This window comes from Lepeophtheirus salmonis, chromosome 14 (genome assembly GCF_016086655.4).
Source record: "Lepeophtheirus salmonis chromosome 14, UVic_Lsal_1.4, whole genome shotgun sequence".
NCBI classification, from domain to species: Eukaryota; Metazoa; Arthropoda; class Copepoda; order Siphonostomatoida; family Caligidae; genus Lepeophtheirus; species Lepeophtheirus salmonis.
The window spans coordinates 43,291,796-43,316,717 of NC_052144.2; the positions used below are offsets into that span (position 1 = coordinate 43,291,796).

The 24,922-nt window shown below is 31.8% G+C and overlaps 2 protein-coding genes across 2 annotated transcripts in view; one reads left to right on the forward strand and one right to left on the reverse strand.

Moving 5' to 3' along the window:
- Positions 1-24,922, reverse strand: part of LOC121129720 (heat shock 70 kDa protein 12A) — a 212,442-nt gene that overhangs the window by 171,031 nt on the left and 16,489 nt on the right. The window lies entirely within an intron of this gene.
- LOC139907193 (uncharacterized) lies at positions 1,512-13,429 on the forward strand. The gene is made up of 3 exons (XM_071893430.1): positions 1,512-2,020; positions 2,126-2,387; positions 4,130-13,429. The coding sequence occupies exon 3, from the start codon at positions 4,995-4,997 to the stop codon at positions 12,759-12,761; it is 7,767 nt and encodes a 2,588-aa protein (XP_071749531.1). The 5' UTR covers positions 1,512-2,020; positions 2,126-2,387; positions 4,130-4,994; the 3' UTR covers positions 12,762-13,429.

Sequence of the window (24,922 nt, forward strand, 5' to 3'; positions counted from 1 at the left end):
TGTCCACGATAAATTGGAACTACTTTAAACTTCATCCAGATATATAGAAAAAAAAATCATCAAACATACCTTTTACATGAAAATATAATCATTGTAAAAAAAATACTCTACGTAGAAATGAAGTTAAAATTTTTATAAATCCCACAATTATCAAATATTGTAATACGCTGTTGATAATCACAACATTCTAAACATGTCTGAGATCTGTTTTAACTTGCCCCCGGAAAGAGCGGTCATTAGAGATACAAAATTGATATCGCAGTGACAGTCGTTTCAATAACTGTACGAAAAGTTGAACATTTTTTTGAGCTGCTCAAAAAAAGGGAAGTCAAATCTCAATTACAAGTTGAGATATATATGTCAAAGTGTGAATTAATTATGAACTATCTCACTTACTAAATAACATTTTTATGGAATGTGCATAAAAAAAGGCCCGGTGAGTCAGTATAACCACTCCATAGACACTAGTTCTTATATTGAACGTGTCTGCAATTTTTTTGCTTGCATGTAGTTGTAGTTAAAAGTAAAAATATTTAGGAAACGAAATATTAGTGTTGGATCCGTCTAATATCAAACTCAAAAAAAAAAAAAAAAAATGACTTAAGAAAATCCGGTAATTTTCTTAAAATGACTCGCTTTTCCGCGAACTATGTTGTTTGTTTTTTAGAAAATATTTAGATTTACTTAAGTTTGAATCATAATCAAAACTCGAAACACTCAAACAATGATTATGAAAATTTCTATATAATATCTCTGCTCAAAAGGACAGAGAAAAACATTGTACAGACGCTCTTTAAAAGTTGATACCTGAAAAGGAGCAACCCATTTACAATTACCATGTGGAAATACGTAAAAACTCCAACTCGACTCAGCATTTGAAAATGAGTAAACTGCCCAAACATGAACTTGACTTTGGAAAAAACTCAAAAATATGATCCTTAGACAAACTCGATTCGAAGGAGCACTCTAGAAAGTTGATAATTTGTTCTAGGGATTCACTTCAACCCCTAACTCAAAACTACAAACTACAAAATATTGATTCGAATCCAACACCAATACATAGATATTCATATTTGGATGGTTATGAAGTGCTAATAATGATTTACGTACAAATTTGTTTAATGGTTATGAAAATGCCAAGTTTTCTTTAGACAGGTTGTTGGATGGATAAGAATAATTATTATATTTATAATGATAAAATTCTAGTGTGGAGTACATAAGTAACGGATCTTGCTCTTATCTTTTCAACTCGTCGGATAAAAGAAAGAAAAGGAAGTTCCAAAAAAATTATATTATACGAGAAACATAAATATAAAGAGAGAAGGAAACAGAGTATTAATTCATCATCAATCATCTTGGTTTGTCTTGGTAGTGAACCACTAAAATGAAATAATAAAAAAGAATATGAAGTTTCACTAAAGGCCTGAAAGAGACGCGTCTTTAAAAAATTATGCCTATGCGTAGAACGCGTGCTTGCCCGACGAAATAGTTACTTGTCTTTTTCGCAGCGCAACAGTGTTGGGTATTAGCCCAATGAGTTCACATGGTAATAAATTCTACCATTATTATTAGTAAATAGACACAAGTCGAGAATGGTTCTATATACAAATTTTGTTAGTAAAAAAGTGTAGTATGTTGTTCATCTTTAATTTAACAAAAAATAAATAATAATAGTAAATTCAACGTCATACAAATATCCATTCATAATTATGAAATCCATAGTTTTTTTACTGTGCGTGCTCCTGAGTCAAGTTGCGTCCGTTCTCTCTCTCTTTGAGTACTGCAATCCCTCCATTCGTGATAAATACTGTAGAGAGTCCTTCGGAGGGGATTTTCATACGGGTTGTAAATACTGTGGAATTGGACCTTTGTGCCCTAAAAGTGTAAGCCCTAGCGGAAGAGGCATATCAGACATTGATCTTCAGAAGGAGATTCTCGACCGGCATAATATTTATAGGAATCAGGTGAAACAAAAGCAACGACCCTCTTGGCCATCGACAAACTGTCTTCAAATGTTAAGGTAGGCGGATTTTTTATTTATTCTGTAGATAACATTTTTGGTTGTGTAAGTGTGTAGCCAAAAAAAAGTGTGAATCCAGAAATCATCACCATTTATTTTATGTAGATGGGACAATGATCTTGCAGAAGTTGCACAAATTTGGGCTGATCAATGTGCCAATGTCATTTATGGTCATAATGATATGTATCCAAAGATTTTCCATGAGAGAGGAATGGATCGAACTACCAAAAATTTCAACGGTCCTCCCGGTGTGGGTCAAAATGTGGCATGGGCCCTTACAAAGAATGTAAATTTTTCAAAAATCATCGATGATCTTTGGTACAAAGATATCAATAACTTTCAACCAGGATATATAAAAGAATTTAATGTAAGACATCTTATTTTCTTTTCTAATCAAATATGCGATTCTATAATGTGTGTGGTTTTTTTTTTAAATAAGAATGAATGAATAATTATGTATTCTTTCATATAGAATAATTATCGTAATTTTTATCAAGAAGTTATTAACTACGATTAACTCTTTAAAGGGTATGCAAATTGCTCTTAAAGTGGAAAAATGCATCGTTACAATGAAAGAAATTAAAATTTATAGATTTTATTTATGTAGAAAAAGTCATATAATTGGGGTCAAATTAAGTCAAGCAAAGGATCTAACCTATAGTCCACGTTATTAGGTAGATATCCACTCTTCCCAGAAGAGTTGAGATCCCTTATCTTCTTCTTGATTTTTGTTCCAAAATGTTTTATCGTAACTTGCCACATATTTACCTACAATGTATACTTACATATATATACATATAATAATCCACATATCCAAGTAACATCATTTAAGCCCTTAATTTTTATATTAAAACACAAAATATTCAAATTATTTTATGATAATAATAATTTGAGTCATTCAAATATTCCCGCCCATGTGAATACTGTCTTCTTCTATTAGTTGACATTCTCAATATGTAGTAGTCATATTAAGTGTTTCTAAGTAGATAAAGGGTTTGGCTTTACAATAGTTATGTAATTCCAGTTATTCAATAGTGGGGTATTCTCATAGTAATAGAGATTTTAAAGAGGAGAGGGTTATTAAGCATAACCATGTACTACTGTAAATAACATGTGAACATTCAAGCCGTTGATTTCATCTATAAGGGGCTTGACCCACGTATGCGGATATGTAATATTTGCATTAATATGTATTTCAAGTCATGATATTTTTTTTTTTTTTTATTTTTTGAGAAAATTCGATTTTAACTTGAATCTTCAGATATTAATTATTCGAGTAATGATTAGTCATCTTTCGAATGACATACCATAAGTCAGTATAAGCCACAGACGTTGCTTCCATATTATAAGATGAATTTTGATCTATTTAACCATATTTTGTCACTTTCCACAAATTTTTGAAATTTTAGTACTTTTCCATTTTTAAGTACAAAAATGTTGATCGTTTGTTTCTTTTTTGGTTTTTTTTATCTGTCAAATTCAAATATATTTGATAGTTTTTTAAAGTCATAACTTTAGGATTTTTGCTAAGAAATTAAGATTTTCTCTTATAAATAATAACAAAAACACTATTTTTCCTTATTTTTATATATAAAATGAATAATTTTCTCCATGACACAAATCTCTTAAATTAAATTTGTCATTTATAAAAACCCACTTGGTTTGAGCCCTCTTTCTATGAGACAAAAAAATTATGTTCCCTGATAAATAATTCATTGATTATTCTATATGTACAATGAAGATTTTGTAAATAAATCGTCAAACTACTCAAATCAAGAATTCTAAAACTTATGTAGCAAATATAAACCGTACGTTGTTATAATGTTAAAATAAAGTAGGTAAAGTGTTGTACTGCATAGATTAATACGAATTAATTGCTTCGTGTACATGCTATATTTGTATCTTATTGGAGGATTTTGTGTTTTAATATAATTTTCTCATGCTTAATATTTTAAAATTGTAAATGTATATATATATATATAAATATATTTTGACTGTTTTGTTTGAAAGCTGTGGGAAAATGACAATCCCTCAGTCATCATAATAATCAAAATCTGAAATCCCAAAAATTTAAAAAAAAAAATAATAATTTCATTATTTATTCAAAAGGTTGATGATGCAGATGGAAGTCTCATGACCCAAATTATTTGGGGTCGAACAACACATGTTGGCTGTGGATGGATTCAATTTCCAATGGGGTCCCATGTGGATGATCTCTATCCGGAAGGAGAGTATGAAAACTTTTTCGTTTGTAATTACGGTGTTGGAGGGAATGTTCCTGGTGAGCCTGTCTATGATTGTCTTAATAAAGAAGAAGCAGTCCTTCCAACTCTTCCCACATTTGGTCTGGAAATCCAATTTGGTGAAAGATATCCAACATCCTCTCCCCAGATACAAGAGGAAATTCAAGCCTGCTTTGAGGCCATCTCCTGTGAAAACAAGAGTCCGAAAAGAAATTGTCAAAATTTGGCCTTTAGTTGTATGAGGGAAATGGAAAAGGAACTTCTTATCTTTGTTTTACCCAAAGATAGAGTTCGTGTGTTTGAGTGTCGTATTGAATTCATTCTATGCTCAGTGGAACTTGAGCCTGGTTTTGAAATGTGCAATGAATTTTATGAATTTTGCAAGGTTAATCGACTTACATCTGCCACAGATGTTGTGATTTCATCAAAAGACGTTGATTTGACCACAATCAGGCCCTCAACAACGATGGCTAATCGAGCATTAACCACTAGCTCACGACTCTCCTCTTTGTCTCATCCCAAAATAGATATTTCATTTTATAACACAACAGCAAGAACAAGTTATTCACTCGCAATTTGTCTGGAAGGATCCAAATGTAATGGAGAGCATAACAACACTTGTTTTACTCTACAAAGTGAATGCAATCAAGGATTAGACTTAAGCGCTGTTCCAAATCCAGTGCGGAAAAAACTTTCCGAGTGTGCAATTGATGATATATTATGTCACTTAGATGGTTCAATTAGTACTTATTTTTGTCAAAAAAAAATATGAAATATGCGCTGATATCATTATACCAAATGATATAACCATTTCCGCTCTTCCACTCCTTCGAAGCACAAGTCATGGCTCTGGATCAGTGGGAAATTCTCATTTAGAACCTTTCTTGTTTCTCCTGGGCTTGACAGATATTGCAAATGATATTAAAAATGTACCAAACACAGAGAATGTATTGACAAACGTCACAAATAATGTCCTTGGAGCTCTAGATAATGCCTTTGGTGGTATTGAAATCCTACCAATGAACACGAGTATATACGAATTACTACAAGATAATGAGACTCTTCCCATCTTCCAAGATATAGTCGTTATAATAAAAACCAATGAGATAGATAATTCTACAGAATATTCAGTCTCCGGTCAAGGCCCTATTGATGTAATTGACAGATTTCCAGATTTGGACAATGCAACCGTGATTTTTAGTACATCAAATATAAAAATTGGGGGTGAAGGTCAATCCTCGATAAGAGATCCGATTGTTGATCATATAAAAGAGAAAATAAGAGATAGTCTGTCAGAAATTGCGACTGAGTGTAATCAACACATTTGTTTCCAAGCCATCAATGAATCCAAGGAGGTACTCCACAATCCTTTCCCTGACTTACAAGACGTTATGTCATTTGAATCTCCGGGTGAGCTACAGCTCAAAATTGCAGTTTGTCTTCAAGGCATAAGGTGCATTCGAGATAAAACATGTTTAAAGGCACAGCGTAAGTGTATAGGTGACGACAATGTAATTAATTACATGAAAAAGGACCGGATACAAATTTCTGAATGTGTTTTGGGAGCCCATGTTTGTAGAATGGAGAATGGGGAAGGGGATGAAAGATGTAACTTAACATTTACTCATTGCTTAAATCCAATTTTTGACATTCTCAACTCCAAGCAGTATCAATTTGAATTCCTTAACCCAGACTATGCAAATTACACAAATCTTTCAGATATCTTAAAATCTTTTCCATTGAATATTCTCCCCAAAGAAGGTGATCAAGTTTTTGTTTTCTCGGATGAATTAGAAAAGGACCCTCAAGATTTAATTAGAGATGTTACTTCGAATATAACAGAAATGATTGTTCAATCAGATCGTAAAACTTTGATTCAGTTAATTCCAGTTAATTTTCCTGGATGGGAACCAGATTTAAAGGTTCTAAACACATCTGAAAATGGAATTATTTCCTTACTCAACTCAAATCCCAACTTTTCATTCAAGACACCTAACGGCACTACGACCCTTTTGATTGATCCATTGGAAAATGACGCGTATGATATGATTGAACAAACTATTTCTAGTATAATAGATAGCCCAATCAGTAAAGAAAAAATGAAAAGCATTGTTCAAAATATAACACAAATTTTCAAAAACACTCCAAAACAAATGATTGAGCTTCGGCCCATCAATAATTTTGTTCCTTGTCAAAATGGGGATGTAATCCAAGGTGATGTTATTATTTTGAAAAAAAACGACGGACAAATAGCTATTATCTCATCAAGTCCTCAATTATCATTCAACACGAGTAGTCCAATCATGTCTTTGAACGCCCAAAATCTTATTCCTGAAGAAATTCGAGCTATTGTAGAAAATTCAATTGTTTCAAATAGATTAAACCCTCCAATACATGTTTCTTCTAATCACAAAAAAAAGAAACCTGCAAAGCTTGACTTAATTGATAATGTAGTTCACCAAATAATGAGTTTTATAGGTGAAGAGCACTCAGGAACCATTCAACTACGTCCAGTGAATAGCAATAGAAGCTTAGCTGATTTCAGTCAAGTATCCGTAATACAAGAAAATAATTCTGGAGAAAGAGTGTTTCAAATTATATCTCAAAGTCCAGAAATTATGACTTTTATTACACCAATAAATAGTACAATCTCCGTAGATCTAGAAGCTTTGCCTCCCAACCAAATTCCCAATGAAATTCATAATATGCTCAACTTCATTGCCGAAGAAGGTCTTTCAGAGGAGCCCAGGGAAGAAGATAAATCCTCCACGCCATTAAGAGAAATAGCTCAAAGGATTTCTTCTGAAATAAATCCCGAAGATAATCTTATTCGAATTAAACCTATTAACGGTTTGAAATCTCCCTTCAGAGATTCAAATAAGATCTTTATGAAGCAAAACAATCAGGACAAAACAATCGAGGTAATTTCTCATGATGAAAAGAATCAATTCTCAACACCAGAAAATCTTATTGTAGAGATTGACTTTCAGGATTTAAAGAATAAAGATAAAATGACATCAAGGATTGAAGACACTTTGTTGAGTCTTGTAATTCCAAGCAAACCGCAGAATAATGATAAAATCGGTTTGGTCCCTCAACTGTATCCAACATCATCTAAGGAAATCAATGAAGTCATCCAGAAAATATCAACTGACATATATCTTCTCAGTCGAGATACAAAAGACGTTATTGTAGTAAAACCACAAAATATTGATTCATCCGATGGATCCAACCAAGTATATGTTGAAAGGGATTTAGAGTCTAAAATTCTAACTTTGAAACTTAAGAATCCTTTTATCAAGTTTATTACGCCCGAAAATTCAACTTTAGCGATTGATATATCAAATTTGAATAGAGAAGATGTATCAAGAAGAGTGGAAGACACTCTTAAAAGTATATTGAAGAAAAGTAACAGTCAAATCAGTTCTATGAATAGCCTCTTAGAGAATGGATTTACAAATGAAATCATTCAAAACTTAACAACGACTGCCCTACTAGAATTAAATGGTAAAATAGGAGGAGATCTTGAAGTCCTTCCCATCGTTAATTCTCAAGATCTATATGATTTATTGAAGGATAATGACACTTTAAAATTCAAAGTGGACTTTACAGTTGAGCCAAACGAAAATATTAACTCGAATGACAAAAGTAATCGTGATAATGAGCCGCTTATTATCATTTCAAATACTCCAGTACAAAAAGTAGAGGAGACAGATCTATTTAATCAAGGCAAAATATCTGAAAGTCCCATTATTAAGTTTGATTCCTTAGATGACATAAGTAAGAACGCAGCAATTGCCGTAAGAAATCAACTTCTACAACAATCTTTTGACAAAATGGAATTGAGTGAAGGAGAGAAAGAACTTAATAATGTTGTGGAGGATATCATCAGAGAAATGAATTTAATCAGTAATGGTGGGGATGAAATAGTTCTACAGCCTCATTTGAGCTCTCAACGAGTAAAAGAAGCCAATAAAAAGATACAAATCCCATCATTTTTAAAAGATAACCAACAATTTAAACTGCCTACAGCACCCATCAAAATAAAGCTGAATAATGATGATCCCAGAACTAAAATAAAACATGTTTTGAACCAAATTTCTGAAGTTATGAAAACCGTGGAGAAAAAAAACAAAATGCAACTCAGAATCAAGGATGCAGCTGCACAAATTGTTGAAAATCTTCCGACTGAATTAAAAGATGTAGGCGTTATACTGATACCCAAGAATGTGGAAGGAGTTGAATCATTAGATAGTGGCAATAAGAAAATATTTTTGTTTGCCATCCCAACAGAATACCCAAACACATCTTTGGAGAATGAAAAGGAGATTTACATCAACCTTTCGCATCAACATAAGGCCAATGAAACACTCTCCGAGGAAAAGAAAAAGACCGTGATCGATCTTTTAGCCAATAAAATTAAAAAAGAAGCTAACACGAAACAGGAAAATCAGAAGGAAGATAGTAATTTCATTTTGGATTTGCCAATGTTTGGAATCTCTGTATCAGAGATGCCAGAGAAAAAGAATCCTAGCCAACATCAAAATAAAATAATTCCACTCCCTGGTAAAACAAACGTACTCTCAATTCCTCAATTCGGAATTAATATCACCGTAAATAATGAAACAGATTTTTTAAATTTATTACACGAGAATAAAAATGGAGGAGATCCTTTGGGCAATGGATCAGAATTGGCAGATGATTTCTTCAAAGAAAAAAATAGGCATGACCAAAAAGAGGAAAAAACCAAAGAGAAAGTCACATCCATCAATCAAGACATATCAGATTTATTTGATAGTTTTGATGAAGTAAATGTACCGGCTACAGATCCAACTATTGTGGAGGAAGAGCCCAATTATACAGATGAACTTCCTGGAATAACGGGATTTATTGAAGAGAATCCTGGAATAGATCAAAATGAGAATGTATTTGATGTTTCTAATAATAGTGATTTAGAAATTATTTCAAGTACAGAGTTTAATCCCTTTTTTGATCAAACAAAAGAAAAGGTTGTTCATAACAAGAACTTGGACAAAACGCTATCAGAGTCCTCAATTGGATTAAACCAAAATGATGAACAAGGATCAATTCAAAATGTACATGAAAAAACTGAGACAACCCTAGATGTACGTACGAATGATGACATTTTAAAAACTGTTCCAAGTCCGGATTTTGTAGAAAATAAGGATTATGAATATATCAAAGGTGACTCTTATGACTTATATTACGATGATTATGAATATAGCGCACATACAAAAGACGCAATCAATTCTGATTTTTTGGTAAAGCCTTCTCAACAATCTAATAAGGCATCAATTGATTTTAAAAAAAAGAAATTTGAAACTCAAGATACTAAACCCATTTCAATTTTACCACACAGCTCAGATAATCAAGACTTTGAATTTAAAATTAATTTTGATCCCCTGACTGTTATTGATAAACAACCTCAAAGCAATCTGGATTCAAGTATCCAAGTAACAGATTTGATTGAAGAAACAAAAGTCTTTAATGAAACAGGCTCTATAAAAAATGATGTAACAGCCATAATTGGCCTTCCACAGTTGAACGAAAATGAGGAGAATCATGACCGCCTCAATGTTCCATTAGGAACTAATTTACCACTAATAGTGAATGGTGGTTTCTTAAATCCAGAACTTGATGTAAAGGATCAGGATACAACATTTAAAAAGGAAGAAGCTGATTTTGTGGATGTTAATATAGATCAGAATGACTTTATCAAGGATCAAAACTCAAAACAGGTGATAAATGTCAATCTGAAAGATGGGGATAAGGAAGATTTAACTTCGACAAGGCCCCTTTCAATCATTGAGTCATCGAAGGACAAAGCAGTTAATGAAGAATCTTTCTCTCAGCCCTTAAAAGTAAAGCCCTTATCCATATCAGATCCGACAACAACAACCCCTTATCCCTATACTAATTTGGTTGGAGGTGTAAGAAATGTGATACTTGGAATTTTAGCCACTGTTATGGCAAATAATATAGCAAAATTTAGAGACACAACACTAGGTTTTAATAATCTTGATGATCCTGAAATTCGGAAGAAGATTGAAGAAAACGGTATTGTTTTTGATGAAAATAATATTAATTTTACGATTCCTGTGGCGCCAAATCAAAATTTTGAAGTTGATTCACTTAAAGATGACTTACAGTCTGCTATTAAATCCGCACTCCACCCTACATATGAACTTCCTGAACTAAAGATATCTGTTGAAGAACAAACCAATAAGGGAACACTTTCCTTCAATTCAATGCATCATTCATCACCAAATGAACCTAATCGCCCTAAAAATCAACCATCAGAGTGGAGGCCTGTTAAAGATCAGAAACCAATAATACATTTAAAAAATAATGAAAACCAAGGAAAAAGACCGATTCTTACGCCAGATCGATTCAAATTCAATGATGCCCCCACTCAGTTTGATAATTGGAACGTAGGAGCTCCGCCCAGTGAGAAATTCAATACAAATTGGAATGCCCAACCCTTTAGTCCTAATAAGGGTTTTCCGTTTAACGACGATTCTGAAAGTATTCGAGGAGAGGTTAATGCTGAAAGCGATTTTGCTGATTGGGAATCTAAAAAAATCCCTGTATCAACCCCAGAAGGTAATCATGATGATTTTTCTAACGGGGGAGGAGAATGGGATCTCGGAATTCTTCAAAATTCCGACACTCCAAATAACTCACACACTTCAGAAAAATCTGGCGGCCATCCCATTGATGGTAAGGAACATATTTTAAATCCAAATTTGAACGTTGGAGGCAGTGGATGGAGCTCTGGAATTATTGATAGCTCCATTTCAGATATCAAGGAATCTATTTTAGAAACTGAAAGCAGTGATTCAAATGTTGAAAATTCTTCGCCCAACGATAGCTTTACAGCCGATGGGAAAAAAGAAACTTCAAATCAAAACTTGGATATTGGAGGTGGTGGATGGAGTAGTGGAATTCTACGTAGCTCGGTCCTTGATAATGATAAATCTTTAATAGAAACAGAAATTAACAACGCAAATATTGATAATTCTTCAGAGAAACTGACCTTTACAATTGATGGCAAAAAAGATACTTCAAATCAAAACTCAGACATTGGAATTGTTCATAGTTCAACTCCTGATATCAAGGACTCTATAATAGAATCTAGCGTAAATAATGCCCCAAACAACGATGGAGATCATCATGGTATTCACAATGAGGAAATAGCTTCTTCAAATTCATCTTCGTCAAATCCCATCATAAATCCCACCGTACAACCAGAAGATCCAAATAAAATACCCTTAGGTTCTATTGTTTCGAATGTCGGCGCAAATAATGGCCGTGGAGAGCAACTTGAAAAAAGAATTCGTCCTGGAAGCCCAACAACTATTTTCAACTTAAGACGAGATAATGTTGGAAGTCGGCTGAGTATAGAAACGGAACAAATTAGTCAAGACACAAGACCTGGACAACAATTGCCAAATGAGCAACTCACTGAGATTGATTCAAATTCAGACGATCAACAGAAAACAAATGGATCTTTTGAGGTTGGGCTTGGACAGTTGTCTGAAGTACTTAGTACTTCTGGCGATGATCAAAGACTTGTTTACAAAGATACAGAAGGGGCATCAAGAACAGAGTCTGACAAATGGATTCGGAAAGAAGATAATGGTACAATTCGCAAGACAATATCAGAGACAATTAATGTTCAATTTACAACAGAAAAGTCAAGGAATCAGAATCTTCAGAAGAATAGAGTTCAATCCGTATTTGATTCCACGTCAGCCAATAAAATCAATAATCTTGATCAAATTGAAGACAGTAGTAACGTAGAAGAATTAGATGGTACGAATAGTATTAGTGAGTTGACAACCCCTGCTCCTCTTTTTGAACCATCCGAAACTGTCTATAGCGATGTAGAATACATCCCGGACAACAAAATTATTTCCTATACAGAGGATGATAAACTCTATGAGAGTGGTCTAAACTTTTTAAGTGGTGGAGGATCTTCTGCAAATATAGTTGAAGCCTCAGTCGTAGAAGACTTGAACTACGCCCGTTCCATACGAAATTCAAGAGGCATGGGAATTGGTACTATTGCGTCTATAACAATTGGGATTTTGGTTCTTTTTGGATTTGCACTCCTCGTTTTCTTTGCAGTGGCGAGAAGACGTCGACGCTATTTGGATGACGGGAATATTTATGGTATAAGTAGTCCAAGTCAATCTCGTACAACGTTTACAGATAGCCCATTGGGTACGGTGGAAACTCCTTCAATGAGTGAATTGAGGCCAAGTTTCACGGATGAAGTTCCTCCTTCGACAGGGGCATTAAGTAGTGGCAATGATCCAGTTCTACAAATTGATGGACATCAAACCATTATTTCATCATATAATGAATTCTTGAACCTTGCAGAAAATGCGCAGACTCCCTCTCCACCTTCTTCCCATCGGACAAAAAACTTGAGTGATAGTTCGGAATATTTATTTGCAAGACAAATCAGTTGAAGAAATAATCAGAGCGTTTTTTTATATTCACACATAAATAATACTAGAGTTATTTTTGATTTCTTCAACGCACCATCATGTGTAATAAGGCTGGTTTTAGCGTGAGGGAGGCCTGGGGCAAAGTTAAATGTGCAGAGCCCTTTTTTTAAATTTGATATATATTTTTTAATAAAATAAAATGCGGGGCACTTTCTTATTTAAATTATGAAACAAATGCATTCAGTGCAGGGCCTCCGTCAAAAGCAGAGCCCTCTTAAAACCAGTTATGTGTGTGTTTTTATGTGTATTGAATAGAAGAATAAATAAAAAAAGGTTGCTTTCATCGCTTACTACTCAATCATGAGTCTAGTCAAAAAAAAAAAAAAGTTGTTAAAAAAAATGTAAATATTTAAATCATATTTTCTCTTTAGTTGTGTATTATAATATGATGATTCTCAAAAACCCAATATTTTTATAAGGATTATTATCAAAATGTCAGACTTTATATTTTTTAATATATATTTTGTATTTGTAGATATATGTATTTTTGTAAACCCATGTGCATTGACTAGTTGGTTCCTAACCTCAAGAACTGCCCATCTCTAAATAAATGTAACTTACAAAAAAACAAAAAAAACAATTCTTTTATTTAATATAATGAAATAAACAGACTTTTCTTTCAAGATTAACTCATAAAGGGAATTTATTCTTCGAATATTGTGATGATCTGATCTAAAATTGACAACAATATGTATTTATAGAGTGTTCTTAAAGTTCATACTTTAACTATCAAAATATTCTTACATTCTATTCATGTGTTTTTATTGGAGCTACGATTCTCTGAAGAAAAAGCATCAATTTTCTTACTTAAACAAAGATGACTCAAATTCTAAGAATGATAAGTAGAAAAACACAATTGTTTTTTTTAACATTAGGCATTGAAATATACTCATTGATGTATTTATATTTCACACACCAAGTGCCTAGAAAAGCCTCTTAAAAATACCAAAACTTAATAGCCTTTCTCTGAAGAATCAGAAACTGATAGAGTTTTACTATAATACTGTTTAGACTTAGGGAATTAAATTCTGCACAAATCAGCACATTTCGTTCTTGTACAACAATGAAAAGTTGTGATTTTGTTGCATTTTAAAATGAGAACATGGGAAACAACACTAAACTTTCATTTTTGGTTTTTTCAAGAATTATGTGTTTAATATTATGATTCTGAACTTGAACTTCCTCGAAAATATGTTGTTTTAATTTTAGTTAGTAAGAAATACATGGTTACTAATCTGGAAATATGGCTTTAATAGCTTAAGAGAGCCAAATGAAAGAAATTGCATTTCTTGAGTGGGATTCAAATCTAATGGGTTCTGATGGGCTCCTTGGGAGTCCATCTTACAAAACAGGCACTGACCGACACTCATGAAAAATTATAACTGAGAAAAGCATGGGAATACTGAAACTCTGAAAATGTGAAAAATCAGTTGTATGGAGTGTGTTTGACACAAATGCCTCTAACACAGTTACTGTTGCTCATATTTTCTTCAACAGATCTTAGGACGGCTGTTACTCTAGGCTGCATCCGTCCTCATATTGGTAAGGTGATGCTGACACAAATATTCAATGACCTGAATATAGAAACGTATGAATCACCATAAATATCCGTCTTCAAAATATTTCTACACATTTTTGAAAGGTTGAGCTGCCTCAGCCTAGAAAAAGCTGACACTCTTTGATCCAAGTTCATTGATTAAATTAAGACTATGGCACAAGAATGGAAAAATGAAGAACTTCAGTTTGTCAAAAGTCTCTTCAACAACATCAGCCTGATAATTACAAAGAATTCTCTGAACAATAAGTGTTGTATTTAAATGCCCTCATCAACAAATATTTTTGCCTCAAACGTACTGGTGCAGTGTACAAGGCCTGTTGGATGTTTAAAATTATTGTTTTCAATGAAAAAAAAAAAAAAAAATTTTTACAATACAATATACTATCTATGTCAACTGGAACCATTTATTTCAAATATCAGAGTGAAAGATTACTCGTCCTTGTCAATTTAGTATGTTTATCCACAGTTGTTCATAGCGTAATATATGTATCACAGCATTATTTGTGGCTGTACAAAAATCCCAGCAATAATTGGTACTCAATTAAACCGTGTCTAAGAGTCCCAATCTGCCACATCTCCTGATCTGTGGTATTTAACCCCAGAAATGGTACAAATTGCCCTCTGCAGTGATTTAACTCCATCAAGTGAGCGACGCATTATGGCTAAGAGGCTCATAGTAATGAAATATCAACTCAGTGACGGACAGGACATAGATGCATATCCCTTTGGTACAGGTTTTGGGAAACCACGTTTTCCAATTGGTATAACGCAGTCTACGACACTTGCATATTTATTTTCATGCGGCTCCTGGCTCATCTTTAAACTGTTGGTCTTAGAGACTAATTTCCTGACACAAAGAGTCACAGAGTGGTTAAATTTGTCGTCTTACATGTCTTCCAAATCAAAGATCAAATCGATTAACGTCATTAATGATCATGCTGAAAGGGGCGTAAAACTAAGCTCGAACTTTATTGGCGTTACTAAATTAGGAGAATATTTAGAGAATGTTTTACATGTAGTAGAAATAGATAGGACTACGCAAGAAAAGGCTAATTCAATACTGAGTAAACATGATCAGCTGTGAACATTATGTATTTACCTATTATTTGTTTTTTTCGGACTTTGGCCTTCAAAAAACGAGATTCTAGTACTTTTTATTCAGATCGAAAACAAATAATACTATTTGACGTCTTATGTATTGTGCAAGAAAGTATACACAGGAAATATATTTCATATAAATTAAATTACTTTCGTCACATTGATTTGGTTTATGGACACAAAAATTGTAATATTTCAATTTTTTAACATTGATGTGTGCCCCTAAATGTTAACCACAATTTGTTATGCGGTAAAAAACTTTTGCTATACCGCCATAACGAAATAAAAACATTTTTAAAATCATGTGGGGGTTAATGCATCATAGTACCCATAAGTTTTGAATCACACTAAAGGGATGCAGTTTCTTTCATTAGGACCTCTTAAGCCATTACAGCGATATTTCTTGATTAATAACCCTGTATTTCTTACTAACTAAATAACAATAATGATATTAAACATATAGTTCTTGAAAAAAAATACTGAATGTTTAGCGTTGCTTGCCATAATTATATAAGCATATTCTATTATATTAATGTGGCAACAGTAAAATTTATTCAAATTTAAAAATATTTCATAGAGTGTGTGTTAATTATAACTAAAACATTTTATATTACCGCAAAAGTAATATTGTTTACTTGTGGGGTCTGATGCACCCTGATGTAGATATGTTACAAAATACCGATTTACGGTGCGAAAAAAACTTGCAGCGAAAGTCTAGAAGGGTTTGAGGGATTCCCATAGAAATGTTGGATTTTCATTCGTCAAATACGAATATCAATTGGACCTTTTTATATTTGATGTAGATCAATTCTTAATCTTTCACGTAGTTTAAAAAAACTTTGATACGTTGCATCGTTTAATCGCAGCATTTGCTATAAAATAATTCCCCTTAAAACAACTGTCAAATTTTCAAATAAAGTGTTAAAGATTCAAAAAAAGGTATAATGGACGTTACATCATTTCATTATCTAGTATTGTGTAAAGTTTCAAATCAATTTGTTGATGCGAAGTACATAAATTTTAACCCGATATTGGTACCTTCAATCTTTATTTCGATTGCAGGTATTTAATAGTAAAGCTAGAGACATGATTTTGGTAAACATACCTAACATATGCCTTTCTTTTTCCCCTGGATGTTTTTTGACCAACTAAGAGCAAGCTATAAGAGACAAATAGTTTTGAAAAAAGAGGGAATTGAGTTAAAACTATGATATGTAATTTTGTCTTAAGGAATTAAAAATATATATATATTTTTTAATTATTTATTTTATATCATCAGAATAAAACTGAATAAATTAATTCATTAAAGTACTTAAGACATTTGTTAAACGGTTTTTTTGAAGTCCTACAACGGCCACAAGGTTAATTCGTGGTAAGATTTTATGAAGGATTTTCTCTATGGAATACATCTAAAATTAGATGTGTAATTTTTCGAAAAAAAAGCGTGATTTTAACACTTGTTCGACTAAACAATACGTTTGAAATACTGTAAGGATATAATTAAGAATTTATATATTTCTATTTAATGATAAATATTAAATATAAGTCTGTTTTTGGTATTATTAGAGATGAAGCCTAAACGGTCTAACAAATCAGTCTGAAATGTAACAAATTGACGAATAAAATAACTAAGCATGTTTCTGTGATATTTTTTTTTAGCCTCCAAAATCATTAAGAGGCTGTTTTTGACCTGACAAAAAAAAAACTTTTCCTTCTCTCTTTCTATATCTCTCTCCTTTTTCTGTCTTTTCCTTCTTCTCTCTCTCCTTCTCCCAGTCTCTTCCTTCTTCTCTCTGTCTTTTCTCTCTCTCCTTTTCTCTGTCTCTTCCTTCTTCTCTCTGTATTTTCTCTCTCTCCTTCTCTCTGTCTCTTCCTTCTTCTCTCTGTCTATTCTCTCTTCTCTTCTCCCTCTTTCTAACGGCCTTAACTCGCTAACACAAATATACCCTACGTATTTTGATGTCAGCTGTCGATTTACACATCACATTTGACACGCTATGGCCATCTTATATACGCTTTTCTTATAATATTACTAAATAATATTATAATACAGTATCGCATTCATTACTTCATAGGATTTTAATATAATTAAATATTTATATGTAATTCATTTTAAGACTTTTGGAGAAATAATATGACAATAATAGTCTGGGAGAAAATAAGATATAAATGACAGTTGGTATGATTGACTTATTTGGCTAACTACCATATGATTCCCGCCCATTTTTCTGATTATTTTTGGAAGGAAGGTTGTTTGATGCAATAGAAGTAACGAGGTGCGCTCTGTTTCTTTTCTTTTACCTTCATTCTTTGTTTCCATTATCCAGCACTACTAGTTGATTATAAATTTCAATTGTACCTATAAAGTTTTTAAGACAAATAATTGTGTAACTGCTCAAACCAAGGATTATCAACTCATGTATTAAATATGCTATGTATTTGCATAGACGATTTAATACCCTTTTTGGATTTATTTCATACTTTTTCTACTAATCTAATAATAAATAGTATTATAGCCTTTAGTTGGTAAAGTAAAAAAAAAAAAAAAAAAAAAGGAGTGTGCGTAGTAGCATTTATGGAGTATTTCTTAGATAATGTAATTATTATAATTGTCAAATTAAAATTAAAGTACAATGTAGTTAAATCCTTAGATGTGAGGGTTTAAAAAATCTATGTACATTGTAGTATGTACACATATTTACGACGTCAAGTCATTTATTATGTCCCCTTCAGGGTCATTTACATCATTTAGTAATTTTCTTATAGTACGTAAGTACACGTATGTGTAAGTATGGATAGTCATACTTCAGATTACGAAACAGTTGAAGTCTAAGCAAGTGTTTGTTTTAGATATCATTTGTCAAGATAGATAATACAGACTACCCAGGCTAAGAACTTTTAAATGAATATGTCTATAAATCTGGGTTTTATTTATAAATAAATGTGGTTTAAAGAGTAGTCATTTTAGTTTATTCGGATGTGTCCTTAAGATTTAAGACGGGACGTCATAATTTTGGAAGCAATACATCATTCACCAAAGCAATATCTTGTTAAGTACATATGTAATTAGTCCTTGTTGATCCCCATATAGTATCGTGATTCGCAATGATGAAACACTAATATAGAATGGGTATGTAAAAAAAAAGAGACCGAAAATAAACATGGTAACCCTGAAAATGTGAAACATGTTTTAGAGCAGAGAAAAAAATATGAACATGACGTTTCATGAGATCAACTATAATCAGCTGTGACAAGAGAAGAACGAGAAAAGGATATAAGCAAGGACATTTGCTAGAACTACTCCAATTCTACTATGAGTCCAACAAGGGAACTTAGAATTACAACTCTGCAACAAAGTCTCAGGGTTACGCTCCGTCTTCTATGAGCACACACGAACGTTCAAACTGGTTTTGAATTTAATTGAATCTATTTAAGAAAGGATGTTCACAAATCAGGAATTAAATAATAATGACAACTGCAAAGGAAAGGAAAATTCCTTACTTATACTACTGATTACAAAATAACGGGCCACCTAAAAAACACCCCGGATTTACATCATTGGTGATTCGTATCTTGCAACTTTTTATTCAAAAGGAAACAAAAAAAAAGGTGAAAACAAGTTGGTAGTATGCCAATTATTTAATCATTATTGTTGATCCTAGCAGCTAAACAAAAACTAGTTTGCATTCAACCAATCAACGTTCAGAACATTGATAAGGAAAAAACAATTAATCAGAAAATTTGACACCCGACAATAAACTAGAAACATAATTTAGATAAATGTATTTTTCTTCATTATTATGGCATGGAGTTCTAGACAGATGGAATAATCACATATACAACTGAGCTTCTTTTTTCCCCCTCTTGAAGGAACCATCACTTCATTGATATTCCCCTTATGTGGGAATATAAAAGTCTACGTGATTAATCCAGGTCTTTAGAATTACATAATTATAACAACTGTACTGTTTATATAGTTATAATTCAATGAGTATGATATATCTCTGGAATCAATTACCTGAACCGTTCTGTATGTCTTCAATATATATTGGTCATATAAGTATATTTCATGCACAAAAAAGTTTGGCATTATTAAGGACTAATTCAAATATTTATTATTCTTACCAAAAATGGGTGAAGATTGATAAATGAAACGTCACTGGCTGATGTCAATGATGGCATGATCTGTCTCTAGAATGTATTTTGCAGCCTTAAGTCTTAGGATGGGATCAAGCGCTACGTCAAAAATATATGGACCGCTAATTTTTAATCTCATAATATAAATATTAATATATCTCAACTGAAAGAGGATACGTTTCAAATCCATCCGTTCCCCCTTTATATTAAAAGTGCCAAAACCACACACTGAAGTCATTTCTGTGAACATTCTTACATGAAGATTTTAGGAAGAAAGTGTTGAAGATGGTCCAATAGAATTGGAACTCTTTTTCCAACTTATAAAAGTTGTCAATAGCTCCAACTAAAAATATACCTACAGATGGGAATTCATAAATGTATACTCGAATCTACATACAAATATGTAAGAAAAAAACAAATTAATAACACAAGTTGCATGTCATGTTCTACCTATGTATATAAAAATAAGAATGCTTTGAAGAAAATTAAAAGTGTATCACACAAAAAAAAATACACTCTTTGTAGAAAAAGAGAAACATAATCATGAAATGACGAGGATTTAGTTGAAAAAATGAAACCAAATGATGACGACAAAGGCACATTTGAATAATATAAAAACTTTATTATTTTTTTTTACCTATGCTGAATCATAAAAGGAGAAATATGTCAGGAAATATGATAATTAAACAAGGAACTTATAGCAAATTGAGATGTCATTTTTGCAAATCCCATATTCATAAACATCTCTGCATAGTACGGAAGCTTTTCCATTAAGGCCTATTCCCCATATATGGACAACTAAAGTTTAAAACTCAAAGAAAAAAAAATAATAACTGATTGTATAAATAAAAAAGCTAATTTTTTCCACGGATTTCTCACAAAGTGGCGTTTTCTTTATACTAGATGTTAAAAGACGAACGACAGCTCTTCCATCTGTTTTAGGCTTGATTATAAAAAATAGAGCCCAGGAGAGGGAAGGTTTTTGCAAAAAGAAACATCTTCCGTTTAATACAAAACACATTATGAAATCACAACATTCTGGTAAAAAAAAAAAATTATAACAAGGATTCGAAATGTATTTTCTACATGATTGATTTTTTTTAAAGGAACGCATATACTAACTTTGTAGATTTTAAAAGAAAAGTAGAAAAATCTACAACTGACAACAACAAATGATACAAATCTTTATGTTATTGAGGTAAAGCCTTGCTATAAATTCAATCTTATAAGTTGTAGAGAAAATAGTTTGAAAAAATCGAAAAAAGTTCTGTTTTTTCGTCCTTGCTTCCTTTCATGTAGACGAATAATACATTGGTTATTTGAATAGATTATAAAAAAATGAAATGACCAATTAATAGTTAGTATTAAAAATTGCTGATGACATTGTTACCTTTTTTTTGCATATTACAACCTTCTCTCTCTCAAAAAAAAAAAAAAAAAAAAGTACAAAAGATCCAAAATCAGTTAACTGTAATTAGGCCCTTCTTACCAACTATGGAATTATTATTTGATAAATATTCATAATTGTTCAGTACTTAGCAAAGAGATTGTTCAACTCAACAGCTCAAGGATTAGAACTCAAGTGTAGAATAAACATTAATAACTGACAACAAAATACACTGTTAATTTAAATGCCGTGTTATTTTAAGTGCAGTATTATGTATAGTGGGGAGAAAAAATCATTCTTTAAAAAGGTTTGTAAAATGCACATCACGAGAGTTCTTGTTTTATTATAAACTGTATCTAAATTTGACGAAAAATGTATACATTAAGGAAGAGCTTATTTTTTAAATTTGATCATTATTAAGCTGTTAGGGTGGCAAATTTTTCCTTTTAGGCAAAAGACATTGTATATAAATTTTAAACGGGTTTGAAAAACATTTGAAGGTAGCTCCACGAGCTCAAAGTTTTGAAATTTTACGATTTTCTTTTGATCTGAATATCAACAAACACTTTAGTGTTACAACAAACTTTATACAACAAGAAATTTACTTAAATAAATTTATAATCGAAAATATTTCGTTATTGTTTTGCTAAAATTGGTTATAATTGGTCGAAAAGAGCACAGATTCCCATAACTTGAATTTTTTGCTATATTTCTATCTCTCCGCACGTAAAAGAAATGATATCTATATTTACAATTTTTGTTTCCAAAATCATTAGCAATGTTCCATTTATTACTTTGAGTAGTCAGAGCAGGTTAAATTACCATAAATTTGACCAATTTCTGACCTTTTTCGATAAACAAGCCTTTTTAACCTAAATTCATCATATATGTATATATATATACAAAATATTCATAGTAATCGTAATTGAAAACTGTCATGTGGTAGTTTGAGTTTAAAATAATCATTTTTAATCAAGATTATTATGGTGTAAGTTTAAGAAATATCACAAAATAAAGAAAATATTATTATAATTGTTTTATTTTTTTTTTTCAATGATGAAACTTTCATATAATTTCCTATTGTATCATTCATCTAAATTTTGAATATAAAGTAATGAAGTTCTAGTAATTTCTATTACACATATGTTTTTAAATTAAAATTTTAAATGAGTCTTTTGCTTGAATCAAGGTCATGCAAGCTTTGATGATCTTCGACCACTTGGAAGAGGAGTTGGACCTACGATTCATCAGATATTATTTGTGATCCCGATATTCTTTAATAGGACCGACTCCCCGCTTAGCAGAATCCTTCATCACTTTTAAATGAATGATAGTATTAAGAGCTTGTCGGTAATCATCTCGATCATTTCATTCGTAAGGATCGTCTCAAAGAAATTTATCTAGGGGGTGCAGACATTGAAACAGTTTCTTTGATTTTTCTGTAGCAAAATCTTACAAGTTTCTGTATTCTAATTCAATGAGAGTAAAGAACATATTATCTGGAGTTTCAATACACAAATTTTGAATGGCCTTTATTATGCGTCTTTTTGATTCTGAACTTAATGCACTGTTTAATCAAGCCAATTCAACCAGTTCCTCGTACAAGTACCATAAGTGCTTGAATATTGTTTTTGATACTGATATTAGATATGTCTGAATTAATGGAGGAATATTTCAGGAGGGATTTGATTAAATTCAGGTCATTATTAGGTGTACTAAAGGCTTGATCAACAGATATCCAGGCTCGAAATACACACTCACAATAAACTCTATTTCTGAGAAATTTGAATTGAGATCAAAGCATGCATGTTTTTACAACTTTAATAGCCATCGGGCAAGGTGTATAGCATCAAGTGACATAAATTTTATACCTCGTGGATGCACATTACAATGTTAAGGAATTCTTAATAGTCTTCGAATAATCAAGGGTCTCTGTTCGCGCATCTTCTACGAGACTATTTCCTGATCTTGATTTCCATTATCATACTTAACTATATTAATTATGGCTATTTTTCTTGAAATCTTTTGAACATCAGGAAAAGACGTAGGTCCAAAACATAACTGGAATGCTGTGCTTATGATTAAGATAGTGTCAACATACAAAAGGTGACAGATTTTTCCCTATTTTTTTTTTTTTTTTCCTTTTTAAGAAGAACAAAAGCTACAGCAGTCCTATCCGTATTTAAATTCTTGTGTCAAAGCACATGCCTTGAATTTGATTACGTATTTTTCGTCATGAACAATTCGAAGGGAATAGGAGTGACGAGAAATTTCATCTCAGTTTATAATAAAATAGTGTTTAATTACTTTACTTATTGATTAAAATTTGGCTATTAAGACTTTTTGGATCAAGCAAAGGTCAAAATCTATGCAATGAGTATTTCTTTCTACTCAACTACGAGTTTTTAAATAAATTGAACATATAAAGTCTTTTTATTCGAGAAAAGGTCAATAAAAGGTCAGAAAAAGGTCAAATTTATCCTAACTTAAACTGATTTTCCTATTTCGAGTATTAAATTAATAATTGCTAATAATTTGCGACCCATAAATGATTAATATGGATGTCATTTCTTTTAACGAACATCAGATGGACATACAGCAAAAAATGCAAGCTATGGTAGTCTTTGCTCTTTTTCACCAATTAACACAATACTTTAGTCAAAAAAATTATGCAATATTTTCCATAGCAAATTTATTGAGCTAAATTTCTTGTAACACAAAGTGTTTAGATGATATTGCAAAACTTTGGAGCCCTTGACTTACCTCTAAATATTTTTTTAAACCCGTTCAAAATTTGTATATCTTTAGTCTAAAAGTAAAAATTTCCGACCCTCAAAACTCAACCTTTCTCAAATTTAAACAATAAGCTCCACCCTAGTGTACATGTGTGTGTCAGAGGTTAAATATTTAGGTAGTATAAAGGCATGCAAAACAAATACGAGTACATTCTGCAATATCCGTGTAAGATTTTAAATAGAGTTTAGATAATGATTTTACAATTATATGTATATGTAGTAAATATCTATTCAGTACATTTGTATATTGAAGCAATATCCTGACTTACTTGTTGCATGTCTCAAAACATGAAGTAAATTTCATTAATTACTCAGTTATTGAGGTATTATTGATTTATTGACATGTATTTACATAATACATGCATGCATTACTCTGATTTAACTGCAGTTAACGAATCATTACATGTACTTGAGTACACATGATCAGTAGGTGAGACCGTGAACACTTTAATACAGACATTTATTTGGAACATGACAAAAATAAATTAAAAATTATATAATATCAACTGCCTGTTGAATGATTTTCGAGGAAGAAAATGAATTACTCTTATAAAGAGGAGAATTTTCTACATTTAAAATAGGATTGGTGCAGAAAATATTCATTTTATCATGTATTTTTAAAGCGATTTACACCCAAGATGGACGAGAAATCTTCTTTGAGACAGTACACACACACGACTTATTAAATAATGAACAAAAAAATAAACAGTTTTTCCTTTTATAATACCTATACTTGTTTTTTTCTTTACACACATCCCATCTTTAAATATAACATAGACTAAATTGGAAAAATTAGTACTTATTGTCAGATAAAAAGTATTAGGAAGGCATAAATAAATTTTTGGGATTTCATTTTTTATTGTTTTTTTTTTTTGCAGCAACTTTGACTGATTGATTGATTTTCAGGGTAATGGACTACAATTGGAAGGAACTTTGAACCCATCAATACCCCTTATGAGTACATCACGGCTGATTTTTTCTTACGTATACAAGAGATTAGGTGACTAATAAAGTAAGTTTCCGTTTGTTTTCATTTTTAGTCAGCTGTCGAGATAAAGAAAACACAGGTTTTTGCTAATTTGAAAATTTCAAAACTCTTTGAACGCAAATAACTTCAGAGTTAATTATACTAGAGTGTTATAATTAG

Bases quoted from the DNA above. Each gene is read 5' to 3' on its own strand.
- LOC139907193 (XM_071893430.1), top strand. From the start codon at position 4,995: ATGGTTCAATTAGTACTTATTTTTGTCAAAAAAAAATATGAAATATGC.